The sequence below is a fragment of the Sitophilus oryzae genome, unplaced genomic scaffold, assembly GCF_002938485.1.
Source record: "Sitophilus oryzae breed Bouriz unplaced genomic scaffold, Soryzae_2.0 scaffold_1717_pilon_pilon, whole genome shotgun sequence".
In the NCBI taxonomy this organism is placed as follows: domain Eukaryota; kingdom Metazoa; phylum Arthropoda; class Insecta; order Coleoptera; family Curculionidae; genus Sitophilus; species Sitophilus oryzae.
The window spans coordinates 534487-557696 of record NW_022146410.1 but is presented as its reverse complement, the minus strand read 5'-3'; the positions used below and the strand labels follow the sequence as shown (position 1 = coordinate 557696).

Below are 23210 nucleotides of genomic sequence, written 5' to 3'. Positions count from 1 at the left end.
TATAATTTATATGGTTTAATAACAAATTGCTCGCTGTTTTATGACAAATACTGAAGCCCTGCAAACCTTAATCAAGCCTTAATCAAAGCACGTGTGTTTGGAATTTTACGTGTGGCTTAACACAGCCCCGGATCTAAGGGGGGGGCAAACCGGGGCACCTGCCCCGGGCGCCAGTGTCAGGGGGCGCTAAACTCATATAATAATATGATTGAAAATAAAAAAAAATTGCTCCACAAAGCGCAAAAATTTCTTCTATCAAGTATTCATTTAATTTTAAAACGTCCAGTTAGTTTTTGAACACTTCCTAAAGGTTCATTCTGTCCCGTAAACTTTTAGTTACGTAATCGAGAGCGCGATTTTTAACTTCATTGTTGCCAACCATGGACATATTCGGCGCCGGAAACTGGAACTTAAATTTCGCGCTGGGGAGTCAGGCGGTAGCTCTGTTTAAAAAAATGTCAATTTGCCGTATTTATTTATTTATTTACTGACATTGTCATTCGTTTTGACACTTTCGTTTTGTATTACGAGTTTTTGGTTTAAATAAAATAGCGTTGTGATCATAGACTTAAAATAAAATATAGACTGAGCATCTCATTCATAAATAGCTGGAACATGCGGTCAGACAATATCTTGTTATTGTTGTGTTATTGTTTTTAGGTTATAACGAGTGCGACACGAGCGATAGATAGGTTGTCTCTGTCGTAACGGTCGTTCCCTGACGACTCTGCCGAGAAACACAACACTGTCTTTCGTTTCTCAAGTACACCTGAACTCTCCGTGTCATAGCCGGATAATTTTTTTATTTTAATGAAGCTATAATTAAATTAAAAATATATCGTATTTAAACTTTTTTATATTTTATTAAGATTTAGGACAGGTTTTTTAAATAAAAGTTTAGAAAAAACGTCTTAGAGTCCAAAAAGGATAAAAATAATAAAATACACGTTATAGAAGAAATTTTATAATCAAAATTACGTAATTTTTGAAATTAATAATAAATTATTAATTTTAGTCAAACATTTACAACCCCTAATATTAATCAAAACAGGATCTATTCAACAGATATAATAGAATCGGCGACAGGGAGAGAAAAAAAAATATGATTGTTGTAATTTTTTTTTCTGGTTAAGTGATGTCTTATGTAAATTAGAGAAAACATAAATCTGTTCCATTAAAGCAAGGAAGGTGATAGGAAGTGGATAAAATGAAAACTACATTTATTTAACTGGGGTTATTATACCGAGTGCGTCCCAAAAGTGGCTCATCCCCATAATTTTTTTATATTTTCAAATAAAAAAACAAGATTTAGCATGTTAGTATATGACATAAATTAGGATTGATTGACGCATTCAATTGTTTTTGGTCACTTCCTGTTTCACCAGAAATGACTATAACTTTTAATTTTTAAACGGCACCCTCGGTATATTTCTACTTTATTCGTTAGAAAATGACACTCTGAATAGAATGACATATAATATGTCAACTTTTGACATTTTCGCATATGGTTTAATTGTAATTGTAACACGCGGTTCATAACGACAATTTGACTCGAAATACCAAGTGTGTGGTATCAATATATTCATAAAAAAATGCTTTTTCTAAATATGCTAATGAGTCACCCTTGTTCCATTTGAAAAAATTGACATATGTATGTTAGATTAGGGACAGATAATTAGTCTTTTTACTTAAATTAAACCACTATATTCCTCAAAAATACGTTTTATTCCGCTTAAAAGTACGTAAACAGTTCGAAAGTCGATCTTAACTGACTAAACTTATAAGAATGATGCAACATTCGCAATATTGCTCCAGCTTTGTTTTTCGAAGAAGGGCCACGCTGCGGCGGTCTCGGAGATCAGGTGTCGTAAGCTGACGTAATTTAGAGAAGCCAGCTATCATGTATGATTAAAAATACGATTTGTACATCTTTTAACCGGCCTAGACAAGACACGAAACCTATTAGACGATCAAAACTATTTTTCCAAGGCTCCTTGATTAAAACTTAGTGTTTTTAACAACACCATGGCACCAAAATTTTTTGGCACCAAATTTTATAAACTGAGTTTATAATCATCTGCTGATGATGCTAACATGGTTAGCGAAACGCGCGTCCAGTGTAAAAGTAAAAGTGTTTTGGTGTATTGTGGTGATTTAGTGTTTTTATTTTGCTGTGTAACACCAAAGGTTCCAACCCTCAACTGTAAACCATGGCACCCTGGATTGAAATTTAAAATAGGATATATTTTTAAGCGACAATGTCAAAAGTTGACATATGATATGTCATTCTATTCAGAGTGTCATTTTTTATCGAATAAAGTAGCAATATACCGAGGGTGCCTTTAAAAATCAAAAGATGTAATAATTTCGGTGAAACAGGAAGAGACCAAAAACAATTGAATACGTCAATAAATCCTAATTTATGTCATATACCTACTAACATACAAATCTGTTTTTTTTTTATCTGAAAAAATAAAAAGTTATAGGGTGAGCCACTTTTGAAACGACCCGGTATATTAAAAAAAATATTGTTTCTAATGTAATATCATTTTAAAATTCTTGTATGTTATTTTAGATTCTGAAGATAATTTTAGAATAAACCGGAATATATTTTTAATAAAAACATTATTAATTATTAACAGGGTTATAATTATGATTTTGTTACAATGTAAGTAAGTAAATAATGTAATGTAAGAGAAAAAATTCAGATTTTACATTTTACTAAAATATTATCTAAATAAGCGCCTTTCTACAACAACGCCACTGACTCCCAATGGGTAAATTGAGAGTTGCCTACCGGTCAAAAGTCGTTTCAAGACTTAAATGGATTATTTAAGTCAAATTTCTTGCAAATTTGGCACTGGCGAACCATATTTTATAGTTCTTGAACAGAAAAAGTCAATAAAATAAACACTTAAGCACTACAAGCTAAGAAAATGCGTTAATACAGCCGGGGAGATAGCGGCAACAAAGCTTTACCGCACACGTGCGACACGTACTACAAGGTAATAAATGAATGAATAGGCTCCCTCGCCTCTAATCGGTGTTGTCATATTGTAAAGAACTTATCCTTTTTAAACAGTATCCGACTTATAATTTAGTAGTATAAGGACTATTTAATACATCTCTGGAATATTAAAACCTACTTTATTAAACTGTAGTATTAATATCTCAATAAATGTGTATAACAAGAAAAAAAATATTGATAATATTAAAGACGTGACAACATAGGCTGGATGAGGAAGGCTCGGTCGACTGTACCCAGAAGTAAACATGTGTACAAAAAAGGTTGTTTGTCCGCGTTGAAATGTAAATAGTGTAATCTATATTTTATTTTTAAGTCTATGGTTGTGATACTTTATGCTCGAAAATGTTTACTAACAGACCTTGCAGTCGAACATTGTTCTTTTTAGAACCTCTTTTAGTGCGATAGCTTAATAGTTGTAACAAACTCATCGCAAATTTATTAGAATATTTTAAATAGGAAAGCAGTAGTAATGGTCCTTTATGTCCCTTAAGTGTTGTTAAGAAGGTGAGTTTTGTTGATATATATACATATAATTTCTAGCATAGATGGTCCGAACTTTGTGAATTCCGGAAACTTCAGATGCATATTCAGATAAAATAAGTAAAAAGTTCATATAATGTATGTCCTAAATGCTTTGTTTCAGAGATACAGGATGTTTTCATTTATTTCGATTTTTTTTCTAAATACTCGAGGTAACATCATTATTTGGTTGAAAATTGGGGTCTGGGAGTTTTTGGTATGATAAATTGGATTTTACGATGTCTTGAGACTCCCTACAGTAGAGGGCGCCACCTACATTTGTTTTGACTGTTTTGAAGCGCAATAACTTTTTGTCCGTACCTGTATAAAACTACCGAGTTAAAAAATATACATCTCTGTGACTTTTTACGTAAAAAATAAAAAATCGTAATCTTTTTAAATAAAAAAAATCTCTTTGTAAAAATCGCTACGAGCAAACGTTCTCAAGATATTTAGAATGGAAATAGTCAATACATGTCATTGTTGACGAAAAATAAACACGTTGAGTAGATAGTTATTTCACTGAAATAATAAATTTGGGAAATTTTTATTTTTTTAAATTAATCATAAATTTTTCTGCAAAAAATGACAAAAAAATAGTTTCTGTTAAACTTTTAGCACAAAAACATTTTAAATTTATGATTTCAGTCTAATAACTATTTAGTCAACATGTTTAATTTATGTCAATGATGACAGGTATTGATAATTTCGATTCCAAATATCTCGAAAACCATTACTCGTAGCGATTTTTACCAAGAGATATTTTTCACGTGGAAAATGTCGTAAATGTATATTTTTTACACGATAGTTTTATACAGGTACGGACGAAAAGTTATTACTCTTCAAACCAGTTAAAAAAAATGTAGGTGGCGCCCCTCTACTAGTAGGAGTGATATTGACATCAAAATCAAATTTCTCATGTCAAAAAACTCCCAGATACCAATTTTCATCCAAATATTGACATTACTTCAGAAATTATTTGGAAAAAATCGAAATAAAAATGAAACTTCTACACCCTGTATCTCCGAAACCAAGGATTTTAGAACATACATTTATACGAACTTCTTTATTTATTTTTATCTGCAGAATATACTGCCGAAGTTTCCGGAATACAGTTCGGACCACCCTGTATATTTGTAATTAATTTATTTTTGTTATCTAAAATATTTTGATTAAAAGAAAATATATAAAAGTGGACAACGCTGTGCCGGTCAAGCTTATCACGTGACTAAAAGTTTATGTATGGTATGAACTGTATATCTAGATATTTGTAGGTTTTTTAAATGAATTTATTTCAAACGCTGGAGAGAGGGGGCGCTACTATCAATTTTTTGCCCCGGTTCAAAAAAATTGTAGATCCGGGGCTGGCTTAACACGACAGGATTAGGCTAAGCCTTAGGCAGATTTCTGAAATATAATATATATTTTCTTCGGCCACACACCCGCTTTACCCGACCTGAAAGAGCGACCCGAAAGTACATAGACTCTTAAGCGGCCCTCACACGATCAATAATATTGTCAATATTTTGGATTATTGACAATATTATTGAGCGTTTGAGCGTACATATTGATGGATTTTCGGGATCCTGAAAATACTCGACAATATTAAAGGCGGAGCTAGTCGTATTGACAATATATTGATCGTTAGGTCGCATGATTGACAAAATTTGACTAGTTTATTGGTAACCATGGCGGAAGACGGAACATCGCCGTCGTTGTTTTTACTAGTTTTAGATCGCAATCATCAGGCTCCCGTTTCTTAACGTACTCTAGAAGATTTAGTTGGCCGAACCTTTTTCTTTTTGGATGTCCATTTTTTTGTATAACGCCTTTTCTTAAATTTTTTCTTCGATTTTTTTACACTGACTGACACTAACTGCCAAAATGACACGCTTTTTTTATCTTTCATTTTTTCGCATAGGGTACCAAACCAAACTGAATTTTATTATCGCCATGTTGGTGACATTGCGCCGTGTTCAGCGACGTTGTCGTTTATTATTTAGCAATTATCATAATGTCAGTCCTTATTTTGTATAATATCGTGTTGTTGAATCTTTGTAAGTAATTCTCATTTTTTTGCCTGTTTTCATAATCTTTTTTTAAATTGTCTTTTAAGCACAAACAGTTCTTTTAAGAACTAAATTTTCGGGTTTTTGTATTGCATTCCTTAAAATTGTGTGTTGAAAATATGCCGAAGCATTTAAACAGTCGAAGCAAAGAGCTGGTAAACAATTTGAACGAGTACGTGACAATAAAGGTCCTTTATTATCCTTGACAGTAGTCAGAGAAATAAGTTTGATTGGTGAGCACATTATACCATTTTCAAAGATATTTATTTCTACGTTAGTTATTAGTAAATTCTGTGATTATTAGTTTGTGCATTAATGGCACCCTCTTACTTGTTATTACCACTTGTGATGTTGTAAGATGTACATCAATAAATAACCCATAATAACACTAAGAATAATATTCATAATGTTCACAAATAATCAAATAAAACGTAAAAATCCTTAAGAAATTATATAAGTATATTGTTACCCTATTTTACATTAAGATTCATGTCATAAATCCATCACAATCTGGCAGCGCTGTCGCAATCGCTTGTCACTCAAAGTTTTATCACGTGCATCGGAAATTGTTTTGCTATTACCGTATGTATATAATTCAATGCTTGTTGAGAGAAATCATTATCATTATACCGTATTATCGTTGATTGAAGAAATAAGAAGATGCGCAACCTTATGGGCGATTTCATGGCACAAAGCCTGTCCGAGATGTAGGTGGCCTGTCCGAGAATTCCGAGATTTAGTTTAGCTCTGCGCCGCTGCGCGCTGATAGTCGTTTACAGCGCAGCGGATAAAGAATACTATACCGTAGCAGACGCCTGCTTTCAGTCGACAGAGTAAGTGGTTGCCGGAGACAGTGTTACCAGAGCTACTGACTAATCCGTAAGATTTTCTATTATTAAACAATTTAATATAATATTGTATGATTAAACAAAAAACTGCGTCAGAGTTGGCTTGGAAATGAAGATCGCTGTAATTTCATATGTAAAATATTATGATAAATGTCAATAATCGTCATCTCCAAGCCAATTAAACGACTTTTTTCGATCATACGACATATTCAGTACCTATAAAAGAATTTTTATGTTTCTTATTTATTCTATGTTTAACACGAATAAATTTTCAATACATAAACGCGGTTTTTTTCCAAAGATATTTTCGTCAAACATATTACATATATTACACATTTTAATATGGCAACCCTGTCGCTTTCAGATCAACACCGTCTTCAGTATGCCTTCGCTGGCCGAATCAGAGAAAATAAAAAATAAGTGTTTTATGGCTCGACTACAGAACGACTGGTGTCCCCACCGTACAGCATTTGAGAAATATCATTGTATTAAGGGGAAATGAAGTCGGCCTTGTCGCGAATTCGTCTATTAAGTTGCGTATCTTCCCAATTCTTTCAATCAACGGTATTATCGAAAAAAAACGACGTCAAATACGACTGGGGAATGATAATCGATGATAATTTTGGCGAGGTCAATCTCTAAACAACGTTTACTAAACATTTGCATAAAACTTGTCAAAAAATAACACTAATTATAGAAAGATTAAAAAAGGACAGAACGTTTCCAGGCACACAAATCTATTTCCAAAAAAAACAAGATTTCTCGAATTTTAAACTACACAATTTAGAAATAATTTTTATCCAATATAAAAATATATTACAACTTTTTTAAGGCCAACTGTCAGTATTAAAAACAACGTTACTGTAGTATTAAAAAATAAAGAAGAGTACGGGCCAAGTAACGACTTAACGCCTTCTTTAACGCCGTTTTTTTTCGATCGTATGGTATGTTTAGTTTGGTTTGGTTGTATTTTGTCTAGCTACAAAATCAAAGATTAGCAAAAATATCCCATAAGGTGCGCTTCTAAAATGCATTCGAATATTAAAATTATATTTCTAGTTATGTGTGGCGCCTCTCATACGACGCGGAGTCTATTGGGAGAAGAACAGTTCGTATTGAAATGAAATTTTGTAAGCATATGTATAATTCAGAGCACTTTTTAAAATTATAGAGAGTTCTACAGGGTGTCCCCCAAAAAAAGTTACATATCAAAGTTTTGTTTCTTGTAATGAAACACCCTATATATTAATTGATTTTCAGATTCTGGGATAAAAATAAAAATGGATTTTATTAGAGAAGTATATGACTAAGATGTAAGGTTTTTGACATGTTTAACATTTTTTAAAAATATAGAATAATTTTCAAATTACAATAAAAGTTACCTAAATTGGAATTTACCCAGTATATTAATATTGAACATTGGTCACCTCTAAAAGCAAGTTACTCTTTTATTTTAAATGGAACACCCAGTATATTATTTTAATATTCAATGGGGAATTTATGTCTCTTCAAAACACTATTAAGGTTGCCTACCCCCCAAATAAAGATTTTCCTAGATATTTTCATTTACATGATCTGATCTGAGTAGATCTTTATTATTTGATAAAATCTAGGTGGCTGTGATATGTCTGACGTTACTTCAACAAAGCTGTCTAATTAGTCCAACTTTAACAACGAGTTATCATTTTGTGTCAGTCAAAACACATAAAAAATTCTCAGATATTTGCCGAAAATGTAAACTTATCCTACATCGAAGAGAATTGATATGATTCTATTAGTTGGTGATGCAGTGTGCATTCACCAATTAATAGAATACTTAAATGCTCCTGATTATATATAGTCTAGTTTTTTATGGGGATACATATGTTAAAGACAGTGTTTACAAAACTTGACCGACTATTGTCGACAACATGACAGAAATAATAATTGTAGCTGCTTTTTGGAGTAAAACTTCACATATACCTTTTAAAATGAAAAGATCTTTTGAAAACAGAATTATTTTATGCTGTTAACAGAAAGGAAACATTTTGAGCATTTGATTTTATCTAGCTAATTTTTGTCACATAATTATAGGTTTATATCTAGTTTTAATTCTGTAATAATTAAAATATGTTTTAAACGTATATCTTTTTATTACCGATTACCGTTGAGTATTTTATTCTACATCCTTTAATTTTTGTTAAATTAACAAAAGATATATCACAGCCACCCTAGATTTTTTCAAATAATGAAGATGTAGTGACACAGAATCATAAAAAATAAAATATCTAGGAGAATCATTATCTAAGAGGTGGGCAACCTCAATAATATTTTGAAGAAATATGAATTCCCCATTGAACACGGGAATAATGTACTGAGTGTTCCATTTAAAATAAAGGAGTTACTTGCTTTTAAATGTGACCAATGTTCCATATTAATTTTGTATCACCCTGTATAATTTTATGGATCAAATTTTAATTTGGTTTAACATACAATGGTTATTGTAATTAAGTATCAAGCTATACAGGGTAGTTTAAGATTTAGGTAGCTGTTATTGGATATCTTTCGGGACCGATTTAAACCGGTTTTCCGATACCGGGACCAAAATCGGTCTTCCGGTGTCAGTACCGAAACCGGTATACCGGTCTTGTAAAAGACGATACTGATACCGGTATATTTCAAAAGTACCGGTGCTGGTACTGGTATACCGGAAAACCAAACATGCCTAGTTATATTGAAAGTTTGTTAGATAATTTTACCACCCTCTAACAAGTTATGATGTTTATAACATACTATTCATATGAAGTTAATTTTTTTTAGAATGAATCACCTCTTTAAATATTCGCATTCGCATGCCATTAAGGAACACCCTGTATATAATTATAAAGTTATCATCTGTTACGGAAACTCAAATATTTCAGCTGTACACAGAAGATAGATAATTCATTATCAATTTACAGTCTGTTATAACATCCTTACAAAATAAAATCATTAAAAGTCTGATTCATAAAACAGAGTATAATAATAATGTTTCTTTCCCACAGAGAAAATGATTTTGTTTAGAAAATCCATTAATAATTAAATTTGGTGCTGGAAATTGTGTCACCGTTTCATTTATCGTATAAATTATATACCAAGGATTAAATAACATACTGGTAAGAACTATTATTAATATTAGAATTAAAGAAACATTGTTAAAGACAAAAATAGTATATTGTTTTATTAGGGTTAAAAATGATTTGAGTTTTTGTGGTGAGGCTGGTTTAACCCTTGTATATGAATTTTTAAAGTAGCTCAACCTAAGACGTTTATGGATGTAAAGCACCAGATGGCAGGGCGTATTTCACAGTCTTTTACTAGAGAAAAATATTTTTTGTTACTTTGAATTTTGAATCGGCCAATAAAAACAGAGAAAATAAAAATCGATAATTTTCGGACTGTGCCAATTGGTTACTAATCGACCAGATACTTTTTGTCTATTAGATATGCTATAAAAGCTGGTAATTATACAATTCGACCATTGTAAATACCCGACAAATTCCGCAAGGCCAACGAGGTCGATGTTTTTCACTGATAAGAAAAAAAAATGTTTGTTTAGATAATTTTCGAGATATTTTTTCTTTCTGAATGCACATTTTAAAGTATTTTATATTCTTTGTCCGCTTGATCTATTATACTGGTCGCACGTATCGAAGTTTTATTTCTTGTAGTTTTAAAATATTTTCTTGTTTCTTTGTAGTTGTAATGTAAAATTAGATTAATTTATTAAGTTTGATTATAATGTTTAGTGTAGACTACCAGAAGAAATTTAGTAGTGTTTTTATATTTTATTTTGAAGTTAAGTAGTAGGTGAAGGGGTAATTTGGTTAATTTTTCTTTATGTTTGATTAATTAATAAGTTTGATAATTTGTTTAGTGTAGAATACAAGAAGTAGTTTGTGTAGTGTTCTTGTAAGAGATTATATTCATTTATTTTGTAGTTGAGTAGAAGGTGAAGGTATTTGGGTATTTTTTTCTTTTTGTTTTTCTTCTAATAATTATTGTAGTAGTTCTTTTAAATATTGTGATAGATACATTATAATCTTCCTTCTACTTTTCTGGTAGTTGAATATACGAAAAAAATCTGATCAAATTTATTTTAAATGAAATTAATCTAGTCTTATTAATTAATCAAATTAAACTAGTCAAATAATATTAATTGCAATCAATTATTAAAAAATATTAATTATTTTGGAAAATAACTTTTGAAATGGAGTATTATTGATAAAATTTAGCCAATTTTTTTTACCCAGTAGCGTATTTCAATATGATCTTATCATTTATCACTGTATAATAACTTTGTTGTGGCAGAAAAATATACCAGTTAGTTTCAAAATATTATTTTTTTTTCAAACGTCACAAAAGTATTAATTTTTGCGACGTGATTGACAATATAAAAAAGTCATTTTAACGCCTAGGCATAAAAGTAAAGCACTTTACGCCTAAGCATAAAAGTATGAAAATATATTATTAAAATGACATAAGTCTCAAATTCAACGAGCCGTAACCATAGTTTCTCGATATATAATTACTCATGGTACAAAGAAAACTTGAAAACAAGGTATGGTCGATAGCGTCTCCAATTTCGTTCAGTTTGCGCATATCGCCTGTGACGTCATATGCCATACAACAAAATATCCGTATTGTTCAATTGCCACTAATAAAAAAAGACCTAAAATAGGGAAGAATTAAATAACCCCTAAAGTTATGTAAAATCATCGAGCTGGACATTTGAAAAGTTATGACACATTATACACATTTATTATGTGTCATCTGTTTGAAAATTTGAAATTGGCGCGTGGAGCTTGCCGACCAATATTGCCGTTTATCACCTGTGACGTGGTGATCAACCTGCGCAATATCATACCTTGTTTTTTTTTTGTATCATGATAATTACTCACAAGGTATGAGTTTTAAATATTTTTATATTATTTGGAACGTTTGAAATTGTTTAAAACATTATTTGTGGCTTTTGAAAAAAATAGCATGTTCTATTCGGAGTAAAAATGACTTTTGTGCTTCGGCTGTATGTCAAACCTACAGTCTCGTCACGAAAAGTGTCATTTTTTACTCCTAATAAAACAATATACTAGAAAGTTTTATGGTTTAACGGGCTTTGTGAGTTAAAACATAATGATATTTTCAGTTTTTTTTGATCGAAAATAAACGGCGTCAGCGATGGCTATGAAATGAAGATCGCTGTCATTTTATATGTAAATTTATGTGGGAAATGTCGTCGATCCTCATTTCCCTGCCAACTGGACGCCGTTTTTTTTTTTCATATGGTACAAAGTTAAAGCAAACTTGACTCTGACCATGTTTTACGCTAAGAAAGATTTATTTCGTGTAATAAAGATTTAAATGGTGTATTAAGTACATAATATTTATTTAAATGTCAAATAATATTATTGAAACAAGTGCCAAGTTTTATTTTTAATTAAGAAAAAAATTAATCAAGAATGTATAAACGTTTTGTTTTCAAAAAATTTATCTTAAATTCGTAAAACCTCAATTTAGAATAAAATGATCGAAGAATGAAATAAAATTTTATAGTCCTGGGTTAAATCGAAATAAAGTAAGTGTATGTAACTTTTTTTAAATATTAATAATTACCAGTAATTAGCATTAATGTACCAACATATTGAAAATTGTTATGCCTTTGTTAAATACGGTTTAGAATCCTTAAAATAACAGCAAAAATAATCGAAAATCAACAATGAAATAATAGTTTTTTTTAATTTCTTAATCAGCTGAGCCCTATTATAGTTCGCAAAAATCCGAGCTATATTATTACATTACTCTGAGGGAAATACCGCAAATAATCGATATTTTTGACTCCGCCCCTAATCACATGCTTCATTCTTTTAAAGCTTTACGATTTGTTCACCAGAGGCAGCACATTTTGTCGAGAGGTTGACCAACTTTAAGAATATATAAACAAGGGTTTAACATTACAGACGAGGTACAAAAAGTCAATTTTACGATTAGAACATGCTATTTTTTTTCAAACGCCATATACCGGGTGTTCCATCGTCGAGCGGGACATAGGAAATCCCATGTAAATTTTAATGGGGTCAATTATTGACTTCCCTAATTATTTTAGTGAATAATTCTATTTAGGTTTATTGAAGAGCACTAAACCCCACATTCAAAAGAATAACTTTAGATATTTTTGATTAGCCCGTTTACGAGTTATCGCCGATTTCTTTTTTACTTATGAGCACCAGTCAAGATAAAAGATAACTGTCAAATGAAGTTGTCATTTCAGAAATTTATCTATTTAGTGCTTTATTATTATTATTAAAAACTCATACCTACATAGGAAATATAAATTTATAAATCTAATTTTTTCTTTGACTTTTTGTATATTTATTTGGGATTTATTCTTGGTTTTAGGCCAGTAATTTAAAACATAATAATTAAAAATTGTTTTTATTTTTTACGTACGTTTTGACCATTCTTAGGTCTTCTTCAGAAAATTATAATTATTATCAAATACATATACACATAACAATATAAAATCATTATAAAATTTAATTAAGTATTACACATAACATATTAAAAAACAAACAACCACATTACTAGTACATGTCAGACTCTAAAAAATGAAAAGTCAGACTCTAAAAATTTTTTTTTAGAGTCTGACATGTACTAGTAATGTGGTTGTTTGTTTTTTAATATGTTATGTGTAATACTTAATTAAATTTTATAATGATTTTATATTGTTATGTGTATATGTATTTGATAATAATTATAATTTTCTGAAGAAGACCTAAGAATGGTCGAAACGTACAGCTGGTTCCAAAAAAAATGAATACGACTCTATACACATTCTTTTCGAATATTTGAGCAGTGTATATTTATGTGTCAAGTATTTTGACATGTTAAGGTTATTGTGACATTGTATAAAACAACTTTGCTTTTGACAAAGTGGCAAATATATTTTTCAGAACGTCAGCATGACATGAGTAGAGAAATGGGGGACAGGTATCATAGAATATACTGCCCGAAATAATAAAAATATGTTTTAAATCGTACTCAATTTTATTGGAACCAGCTGTACGTAAAAAATAAAAACAACTTTTAATTATTATGTTTTAAATTACTCGCCTAAAACCAAGAATAAATCCCAAACATAGAAAATATTAGTCATGAATTACACTACCGAAGAAAAAGTATTGATGATTAAATGGTATTAGCAAGGAAATAGTTATCAAAAGGTGTCGGACATGTTTGCTGCTCTGCATCCGAATAGACCGATACCTGGAAAATCTACAATCGCAAGGAATATCCAGAGATTTGAGACCAAAGGTACCCTAATAAATAACTGCAGATGTGAAGCAAGGTAGGAACAAAGAGAAGATGCAAGAAATGATACCGACTTGGAAGTTTAATTGTGCGTGCAAGAGAACGATGGAAAGATCAGCACAATTTAACTTGAGGATAAAATAGGAATAGATCACACTACAACGTTTCGAATTTTGAAACGACATAAATATTATTCCTTCAATTATGAAAAGCACCAAGAGCTACGAGATGGGGACGAAATACGGCGGCAGGCGTTTTGTTTTGATATGATGGAAAGAGCAAACACGGATAGGGAATTTTTAAAAAACATATGTTTCACTGACGAATGCACGTTTACCTTAAATAATGAACCCAATGTTCAAAATTATCGATATTGGAACAAAGAAAACCAACACAGGTTTGTCGAAACAAGGACGCAATATCCATAGAAAGTAAATATGTGGGCAGGGATATTCGGACACAATATTATCGGGCCATTATTTCGTACCCGAAATTTAAATGCAGATTATTATTTGGAACTACTCGAAAATCATATTTTACCTGCTTTACATGATGCCGCTAGGGAAAATCAGGAAGTTTGGTACCAAATGGATGGCTGCCCGGCACATATTACCCTGGCTGTTCGGGAATATTTAGACAATAGTTTTAACGGAAACCTTATTGGCCTAAATCATACAGTAAATTGGCCAGCAAAGTCTCCTGATATTTCGCCAAATGATTTCTTTCTCTGGGGCCATTTAAAAAACAGGATATTCAAGGATAAAAAATACCCAAATCTAGACGAGTTAAAAAATGCTATTTCTGCCGAATGCAATAGAATTTCAGTTTACCAACTAGCGAATGTAAGAAGAGAATTTTATGATCGCCTGGGTTATTGTCTAGCAGTCGATGGAGGAATATTTGAACATCTTCTTAAATCCTAAAGTTCTAACAATTTAATAGTACCTAAATTAATAAGTTATTGAATATTGTAATAATCTGTAATAATACTATAATTAACCTTGTAATTGATTACCTACTTTATTTTACTTTAATTCATATTAATTTGTATTTATAAATACATCTTTAAGATTTCCGATGTAGGAATGAGTTTTCAATAATAATAAAGCACTAAATAGGTAAATTTCTGAAATGACAACTTCATTTGACAATTATCTTTTACCTTGACTGGTGCTCATAAGTAAATACCTGGCCATAAGAATGGAGAAATATTTAAAAAGAAATCGGCGATAACTCGTAAACGAGCTAATCAAAAATATCTACAGTTATTCTTTTGAATGTGGGTTTTAGTGCTCTTCAATAAACCTAAATAGAATTATTCTCAAAATAATTAGGGAAGCCATAATTGACCCCATTAAAATTTACATGGGATTTCCTATGTCCCGTCCGACGATGCAACACCCAGTATAATTTTTAAGCAATTTTACTAACAGTTTGCACACTAGTTTTGTTACTAACAGTAACGACAACTAACAAATAATAAAAAAAATATTTAAAAGTATTTATTATTAATTTATTTTGTCAGAAACGATTCCGCAATGTCATCATGATCATCATTTAGCTTATTCCGTTCACTGCTAAACAAAAGCCTCCCTCAACTCTAACCATTCCTTTCTATTTTGTGCCACTTGAATCCAGTTTCCAGCCACTCTCTTAATATCATCTGTCCATCGACTAGGAGGTCGTCCTCTGCTTCTATAGGCCTCGTGTCTTGGTCTCCATTCCACAAGTCTCTTTGCCCACCGTTCATCCTAGCCACATGTCCTGCCCAATTCCATTCAACATGTAAGGCATATATCACCGCATCTGTTACTCCTATTCGGTTTCCCAACTCCCAACATGGACCTTTTGTTTTTCCGTTCCACAGTATGTACAGGGTGGGTCAAATTGGACGCTTTTGAAGGGAAACACCTTTTTCTATAGGAGATAGACGAAAAGTAATATCGGTGTCTGGAGCTCAATTTTTAACAAAAACATGATGGTGAAAACCTCATATCGATATCTGTTACCGCTTCGGAGTTACGGGGTGTTTTTCAAAAATGTGCATTTTTAACAAATCGCTGTAACTTTTTTGCTATGAAAAATTTTGTATTTCTGTGAAAACATTTCCAAAGCACTTTTTTACGCAGAATTTAATGGTTTAAGTATAATTTTTTTAAAATTAATAATTTTAATTGCTGCTCACCGGCTAGATTTTTTTTGCATTACAGCCGGCGCCGTCCAAAGCCTACTTATTCAAAGTGGGCGAATTTTAATAAACTCTATAACTCGAAGAAGAATACAGCAAAATATCAAGTGTGCTATATTTTTGGAAAGGTAATTTTAAATTCTTTTCAATGAGTTAGAAATATACAGAGTGTCCATTTAAAAAATCAAATTTTCTGTTGATAATTCTTAAATTACTAATTTTAAAAAAATTATACTTAAACCATTAAATTCTACGTAAAAAGATGCTTTGGAAATGTTTTCATAAAAATAATAAATTTTCCATAACAAAAAAGTTACAGCGATTTGTTAAAAATGCATATTTTTGAAAAACACCCCGTAACTCCGAAACGGTAAGAGATATCGATGTGCGGTTTTCACCATCATGTTTTTGGCAAAAATTGAGCTCCAGACCACGGCATATAAATATAAATCACACGGCAGGCCGACTCGCTTTGGCGGGAACGCTACGCGCATATCCTTGCGCACGCCGCCATTATGGGTGCCAGCAACAGAAATTAACCAATGTCGTAGTCAGTCGTAGTTTTTGTTATCGACAATGTACATTTACGGAAGCTTTGAGTCAGTAGCGTGCGGCTTAATTTATTTCATTCTTTTCTTGTGCGTTATATTTTGTTTTTGTAGTTTTATTTGTTTTTCTGGACATTTTTAATATAATAGTGGTTTGGTAGTGTATAATATATTATATCACTTATTAATAAAATATTGTTCATACCAATATTTTTAAATTTAATAATTGCGTCAAATACGATTTCCTTCAAATATATTTATATTAAATATATATACACCTGTGCATGTAGTGTGATAAAAAAAAATAAGCTGGGGATTGCTTCTAATTGGTACAGATACCACTTAACCATAACAACATTAGACACCCGAGCTAGTTTAAACTCTCTGTTCCCCTTCTCCTGGTCCTCAAAACCTACAATATTATCACGATCACTATTATAAAATAAGTTGAACTTGATATTCATATCATCAATACATAGAACACAATATCGATTAAGTTCATCCGGTTCATCGAAACTTTCAACTTTGCTTTTTAGAGTCTCAAATACACTAAGATTTTCTAAGCCAGGTTTGATATCGATGTCATATATTCATTTTCTTAGTGTCTCTGGGTCTCTGGGCGATTGAAGGCAAAATAGATTGCGAAATTTGAATATTAACAAAATTTGCTACGTCCATTGATGGACATAATTTGTACGTAGCCTCTTTATATTGTTCAACAGATATTTTATTGGGTATTTCTTTAATTCTTGTTTGTAACTCCTGGCATGTTTTTTAATTTTAATTATCTATTCTCTACAGTTAAATGTTTAATTGATTTTATCATTTTTACTTTTCGAGGAGTATGCGCGGTTCACGATTCGTTTGTTTAGATAAAAGTATTATGTAAATAAAATTCAGTTTCAGTCAATTACGATTACAATTATTTTAATACGACCCTGTCTATCAATAGTTTATTTTCTGGGAAAGTTTTTGATGCGTTTTAATCCGGCCCTGACTCGGCACCCATAATGGTGTTTTCAAGGTCAAATTTTATAGAAATTTTAAACAATGGAATCTGGGCAGAGTTAGCCTACCGTGTGATTTATATGCCGTGTCCAGACACCGATATTAATTTTCGTCTATCTCTTATAGAAAAGGGTGATTCCCTTTAAAAGCGTCCAATTTGGCCCACCCTGTACTTTCAGTAAAATTTTGTGTCTAGCCCCCCCCCTCCTTCCCGAATCGTGGACCGCCCCTGTATAATTTCAACTAAACTTTTTCTTTTTTAGGTTTGAAATGATCGTTTTCATCATAGTTTTGACTACTGAATTGTTTTTACAATTTGTGGCAGGTTTACCATGTGTAAGATTGGTAACAAAAAGTCATTATAGTGAACCTTATTGTGGCCACTACCATTGTTATGAAAAAGATTTAGTCGAAGATGAAATTAATTTATACTGTGATGAAACAAATCTGGATGAAATATATAAAGTTATTTCTAATGAGACTCTTCCGTACAGCCTCACAATTAAAAACACGGTTTTGTCTCAAATGGGTGTAAATCCAACTACCTGGAATAACATATTGGCACTATCTATGGCCAATACGAGCACATTGAAAATTGTTCCTGGATTTTTTAACAAGCTTATAAAATTAGAAACTTTAGAGATAACCAATAACAATTTATGCGGAGTTGTAGATGGCACGTTTAGTCCGCTGACTTCTCTTAAAAACCTAAATTTAAGCAACAACGCCATTACTTCTTTATCAGAACACAGCTTCTCGGGTTTATTTGAATTAAAATCTTTGGATTTGAGCTACAATAATCTTTCGTTCATCGATTCTAAAGCGGTTTCATTAAATTCCAATTTAGCATACATTAATTTAACGCATAATTATTTGGCAAATGTGGAAGTGACGACTTTTCAAAGTATTCCGATAATAGAAATCGATTTATCTTGTAACCGATTAACTAATTTTAGTTTTTCTGACAAAACTATTAGCTATTCTAATGCAACATTCTACAATAGCGTAGAAAATGTTAATCTTAGCGGAAACGTTTTAGAATCCATCGAAGATTATTTTGTTGGACCGGAAGTAGATACAGCTGATTTGAGTAATAACATAATAAAATTACTTGCAAAAAAAGCATTTTTTACCGCATCAAAATTGCGATATTTGTATTTAAACAACAATAAACTTACATCGATACATAGAGCGACGTTTAGTCAACAAATCAATCTAAAATATCTAGATTTATCTTCCAACCCAATTGTTACCATTCCATTCGGATTATTGAATAACCTAAAGTCGTTAGAATATCTAGATTTGTCTAGTAATAACACGCTTCTGGATTTTCATTTTCTATTTTCACTAAAAAAATTAAAAACGTTGAAAATGTCGAACACCAATATTATGAATTTCGATATAACATTGGTCGTAAGTTATTTCAGTGAATTGGAAGAAATATCTTTGAGCGATAACTTGTGGACATGTAGCGAATTGATGCAACATATTTACATTTTTGAAAAAAACAACATTAAAGTTGTTCCGGGAAATCATACAGATTCTCATAGCTTTTTTGGTATTTCTTGCTTGGAGAATGAGAATTCTAAGAATGAAACAATTACTATTAATAGAAACAATATCGGAAACGTTGATAGCTCACAAGATTCACTAGAAAACTTCTTGAACTACGATTTCAAAAATACGTCATTTTATAAGTTTTTCGAAAGTTTTAAAAATTTTAGTAATTCAAACATCGTTCCTGATAAAAATCATATAACTCTAAATATGGAAAAGAACTTCACTAGCTCAAATTTAGTCAATTTATTGCAAAAAATTATAAACGATATTTCTGTTTCCCAAATAGATTCAAATACGTCGACAAATGATAAAAATAAGGATATTTTGGGAACAAAGTTTCCCAAATTTTATTTTCCTATAAATTTTACCTCTGACCTAAACGATCACATTAAAGATAACATGTTGCAGTACCAAAACATAACCTTAAAAGTGTTATCACAGTATTCCAAGCAAAGCTCATTTAATTACGAAAATCTATTTACGAACATTGTGATGGTTTTAATTTTAATATGCATTGTTGTTTACATCTGTTATACATTATTTCGACAAAAGAAAGCAGTAGAGTCAAGAGAAGCAGTACAATTGATATAAGTATATAATTAAATATAGTACAATTCTTTTAAAAGTTCCTCAATATGGCCGACCTAGTTACGAAAATTGGTAATTTTTTTTTAATGAAAAATAAGTTGGCGTTAGCGAATTCAGAAATTGATTTTACTCTTTGGTTAACCATAACATTTTTCAGGAGTTGACGTTAAAGTTAGATTATTAGGTGGTTGTCATAAATCATAAATAAAAACGTAGATTATTGAAATTATTTAATAAGAATAAAGGTATTTTACCGCAGATCCCAAGATATTTTACTTAAAGGTATTTTATGAACTTTCTGAGTGAGAATATTAACTCCCCTGTTTCTTATATTTTAGTTAAAGGGACGTAAGAACTATGGGAAGTGAATTTTTGTTTTCATGTTTTGACGATATCTGAGAGTTCCTAGAATTATCAAGATTATTGAATAATTATAATTGTTTAATAAGTGAAATTAATAGAAAACTTGGAAATAGGAGATGATGCGTTTCACGTTATAGTTGATAGATCACCCCATTTCTCTTAATTTGTTTTTATTTCAGTACAGTTAATCACAAATTGAACTGAAGTGTGCAAAAACAGCTATATATTTTCAAACATCATATTTAAATAGTTCTTTTATATACTGTTAAACTGTATCAACTACAAAGTCTTTAGCAAAAAGTTATAAGGTAATCAATTTTGTAGATATAATTTATGAAAATTTATATATAAAGATTAGAACACAATCCTCTGAGGGAAAAAGAAATGCTCAAAAACTCATTGAATATACTTTATTAAAAATGACAACATACAAAAACAGTAATCCATGCAAACTGTAATAATCAGAACATTATCCACATAATACCTTTATTAAATTTGTGTTCACACTACTGTCAGGAAAGCCAGAAATGTTTGTTTAAGTACTATGTTTAAATATTAACTTATTTTAAATTGCCAGAAACACTTCAGAATATGTCAAACCAAACCACACCACAACTACATATAGATTTGGAATCAGTACTAAATTTTATACCTAGTAAGTGATGCGTCAACTAACAAGTATAGGATAAAAAAAATTATTGATATAGAGTGTACTATCCGATGTCCTGCTTATTTATGAAATGACTTTCCTTTCAAATGTGAGGAATACCAGTAAAATAAAACATAATTTTTGGTTTGGTTTGGTGTTTGATATTCTAACTACATCTATTACAAATCTTAAGTGCTTTTAGTAACTGTATTTTTTATTATTTGTGTATCCTGTAAAGTAAAAAAATATATATTAGTAGTATATACTACTAGTAGTATAAAGTAAAAAAATATATATTATTATAGTTTTTATATTTATTTCAAGAAATATAAAAACAATGCAATAGATATCAAACAGATTTACCACAGATTATCAATTTGAACGATTTGAACTACAGTCGATTCCAGTCCAGATATTTTCGTTTTTTAAGCCTCACATACTGAAGTCCGCCATATTGGGAAGTTTTAAATGAATACAAGTATAGCAATAATGAATTATTTTTTATTATAGTAAGATAAATATTATTTTGCGATCAAGTTCATATCGAGTTTATTAATAAACATAAAAATTGAAATATTTTTATTAGAATTTAATCATTATAAACAATTTAAAAAAATCAGTAATACGATTTTATTCATTTATTTTGTCAGAAACGATTAAGGGGAAGCTGCTAATATTGGATTATAAGTATATATTGTTAATATTGTAAAAGGTTGTACTAATAAATCTTATTTGTACGGTTTTGGTTTTATTTAAATATATGCTTTAGGGGTATAGGTGCTTATATACTTTGAGTAATGCTTTGTGTCTAACCTCCCCAGTGGCGGATACAGAGATACCCTAAAATCTAAGAATTGGGTTAAATATTACGCTTTTGGGTAAAAATGACAACGTAAAAAGCTTATTCTACGTTACTTTTTTATTTGGACCCCCCTAAAATAAATTCCTGTATCCGCCCCTGAACCTCCCCCCTTTCCCGAATCCTGGATCCGTCACTGGTTAAAGGTAAAAACTATATTTTAAATTTTATAAGAAAATGAGGGAAGGGTGTTGAAAAATTAATTTGATCTTATACAATTAAAATTAAGGGCAATTAAATTAGAAACAATTATTAGATTTTTTCAACTGTTAAATATACAGGGTGACCCAACTTATATTCGGGAAACTTCGGCAGCATATTCAGCAACAAAAATAAGTAAAAAAGTTCGTAAAAATGTTCTAAAATGCTTAATTTCGGAGATACAGGGTGTAGAAGTTTAATTTTTATTTCGATTTTTTCCAAATAATTTCTGAACTACCCTCAATATTTGGATGAAAATTGGTGTCTGGGAGCTTTTTGAGATGAGAAATTTGATTTTGTTGTCAATATGACTCCTACTTGTTGAGGGAGTAATATTATCGTTTTTAGCAAAACGATAATATTACTAGCCCATTTGTATGCAAAAAGAAAACTATTTAAATCTTTATAAAAGAGTATAGCATTAATTAAATATAACACCATTATTTCCGCCCATATACTAATTAATTACATACTTAATTGTGTTCGTTAATAAATTATTATAAATAAATGTGGATTTGAGTCAGAAATCACTATAATAATAAGTTATCAAATTAAAGTCTCTGTTGTTATAAATAAGCATTTATTAAAAAATGAAATATAATTTTTAAGGTGTTACTTTTTATCACACTGTCTAATGCTAATACAACATTCAGTTTTTTAGTATTTGGAGCAATTATTATTAATCAACGCAAAGAGTCAGTTAATGTAGTTTGAATACTGGAATCATATTAATTGATCCTCTTTAACAAATATTTAAACAGTTTTTTTTTTATTTTTTAATGAAATAAACGAATTATATCGACAATATTAGTATCTGTACTCTTTAAAAATTTGGTACATCCTTAAAAATAATCTAAAATGTCAATAGTCCATAGGTATATTGATAAATAAGTTCTAAATTACAAGAAAATGCATTTTCTACGGAAACTTAAAGAAATAGGTAAAAAATGGTATAATATAATTTGATAGACAATTAAATTGTGCATCTGATTCTCGTAAAATATATAGGGTGTTCCATTTAAATTAAACAAGTTATTGCCGTTTGAAGCTAATAATTATTTAAAATAAATTTTTAGACACTCTGTATAAGGTAGTATTATTTTTATTATTGCAACACAATAACTGATCAGTAAATAAACTTCAGTAAATATTTAGTATTAAAAACTTTGATACCCTCGGAAAAATGAAGCTTTAAAATTTTTACTGCAATTTCACAAAATTGAAAATATTTCAAAAACGGTATGGTTTAAGTATAATAAACCTTAATCAAATTTACCTTTATTTTAATCGTTGAAACTAAAAATGTAATAATATACAGGGTGTTCCATTTAAAAAAATACAACTTTGATATTTTTTACTTATTTGGGACACTCTGCATCTTGTAAAATTATTTTTAAATTGTACCTCTAATAGTCCTTCATCGAACCCAAAACTTACAATTTGTAAAAATCTCATC

General features: G+C 30.4%; 1 protein-coding gene across 4 annotated transcripts; it reads left to right on the top strand.

The window, feature by feature from the left end:
* The first annotated feature begins 3414 nt into the window (after window positions 1-3414).
* Window positions 3415-19801, top strand: LOC115881374 (leucine-rich repeats and immunoglobulin-like domains protein 3). Of its 4 annotated transcripts, none has more exons than XM_030898829.1 (3): window positions 3415-3532; window positions 9488-9598; window positions 17798-19801. In XM_030898829.1, the coding sequence occupies exon 3, from the start codon at window positions 17805-17807 to the stop codon at window positions 19683-19685; it is 1881 nt and encodes a 626-aa protein (XP_030754689.1). In that variant the 5' UTR covers window positions 3415-3532; window positions 9488-9598; window positions 17798-17804; the 3' UTR covers window positions 19686-19801. The 4 variants fall into 4 exon arrangements, with proteins under 4 accessions (XP_030754689.1, XP_030754690.1, XP_030754688.1 ...); XM_030898828.1 differs by lacking the exon at window positions 3415-3532 and adding an exon at window positions 12353-12444 and having other exon boundaries at window positions 9421-9598; XM_030898830.1 differs by lacking the exon at window positions 9488-9598.
* Window positions 19802-23210: the final 3409 nt, after the last annotated feature.

Excerpts from the sequence above, each read along its gene's own strand:
- LOC115881374 (XM_030898830.1), top strand. The coding sequence starts at position 17,805 with ATGATCGTTTTCATCATAGTTTTGACTACTGAATTGTTTTTACAATTT.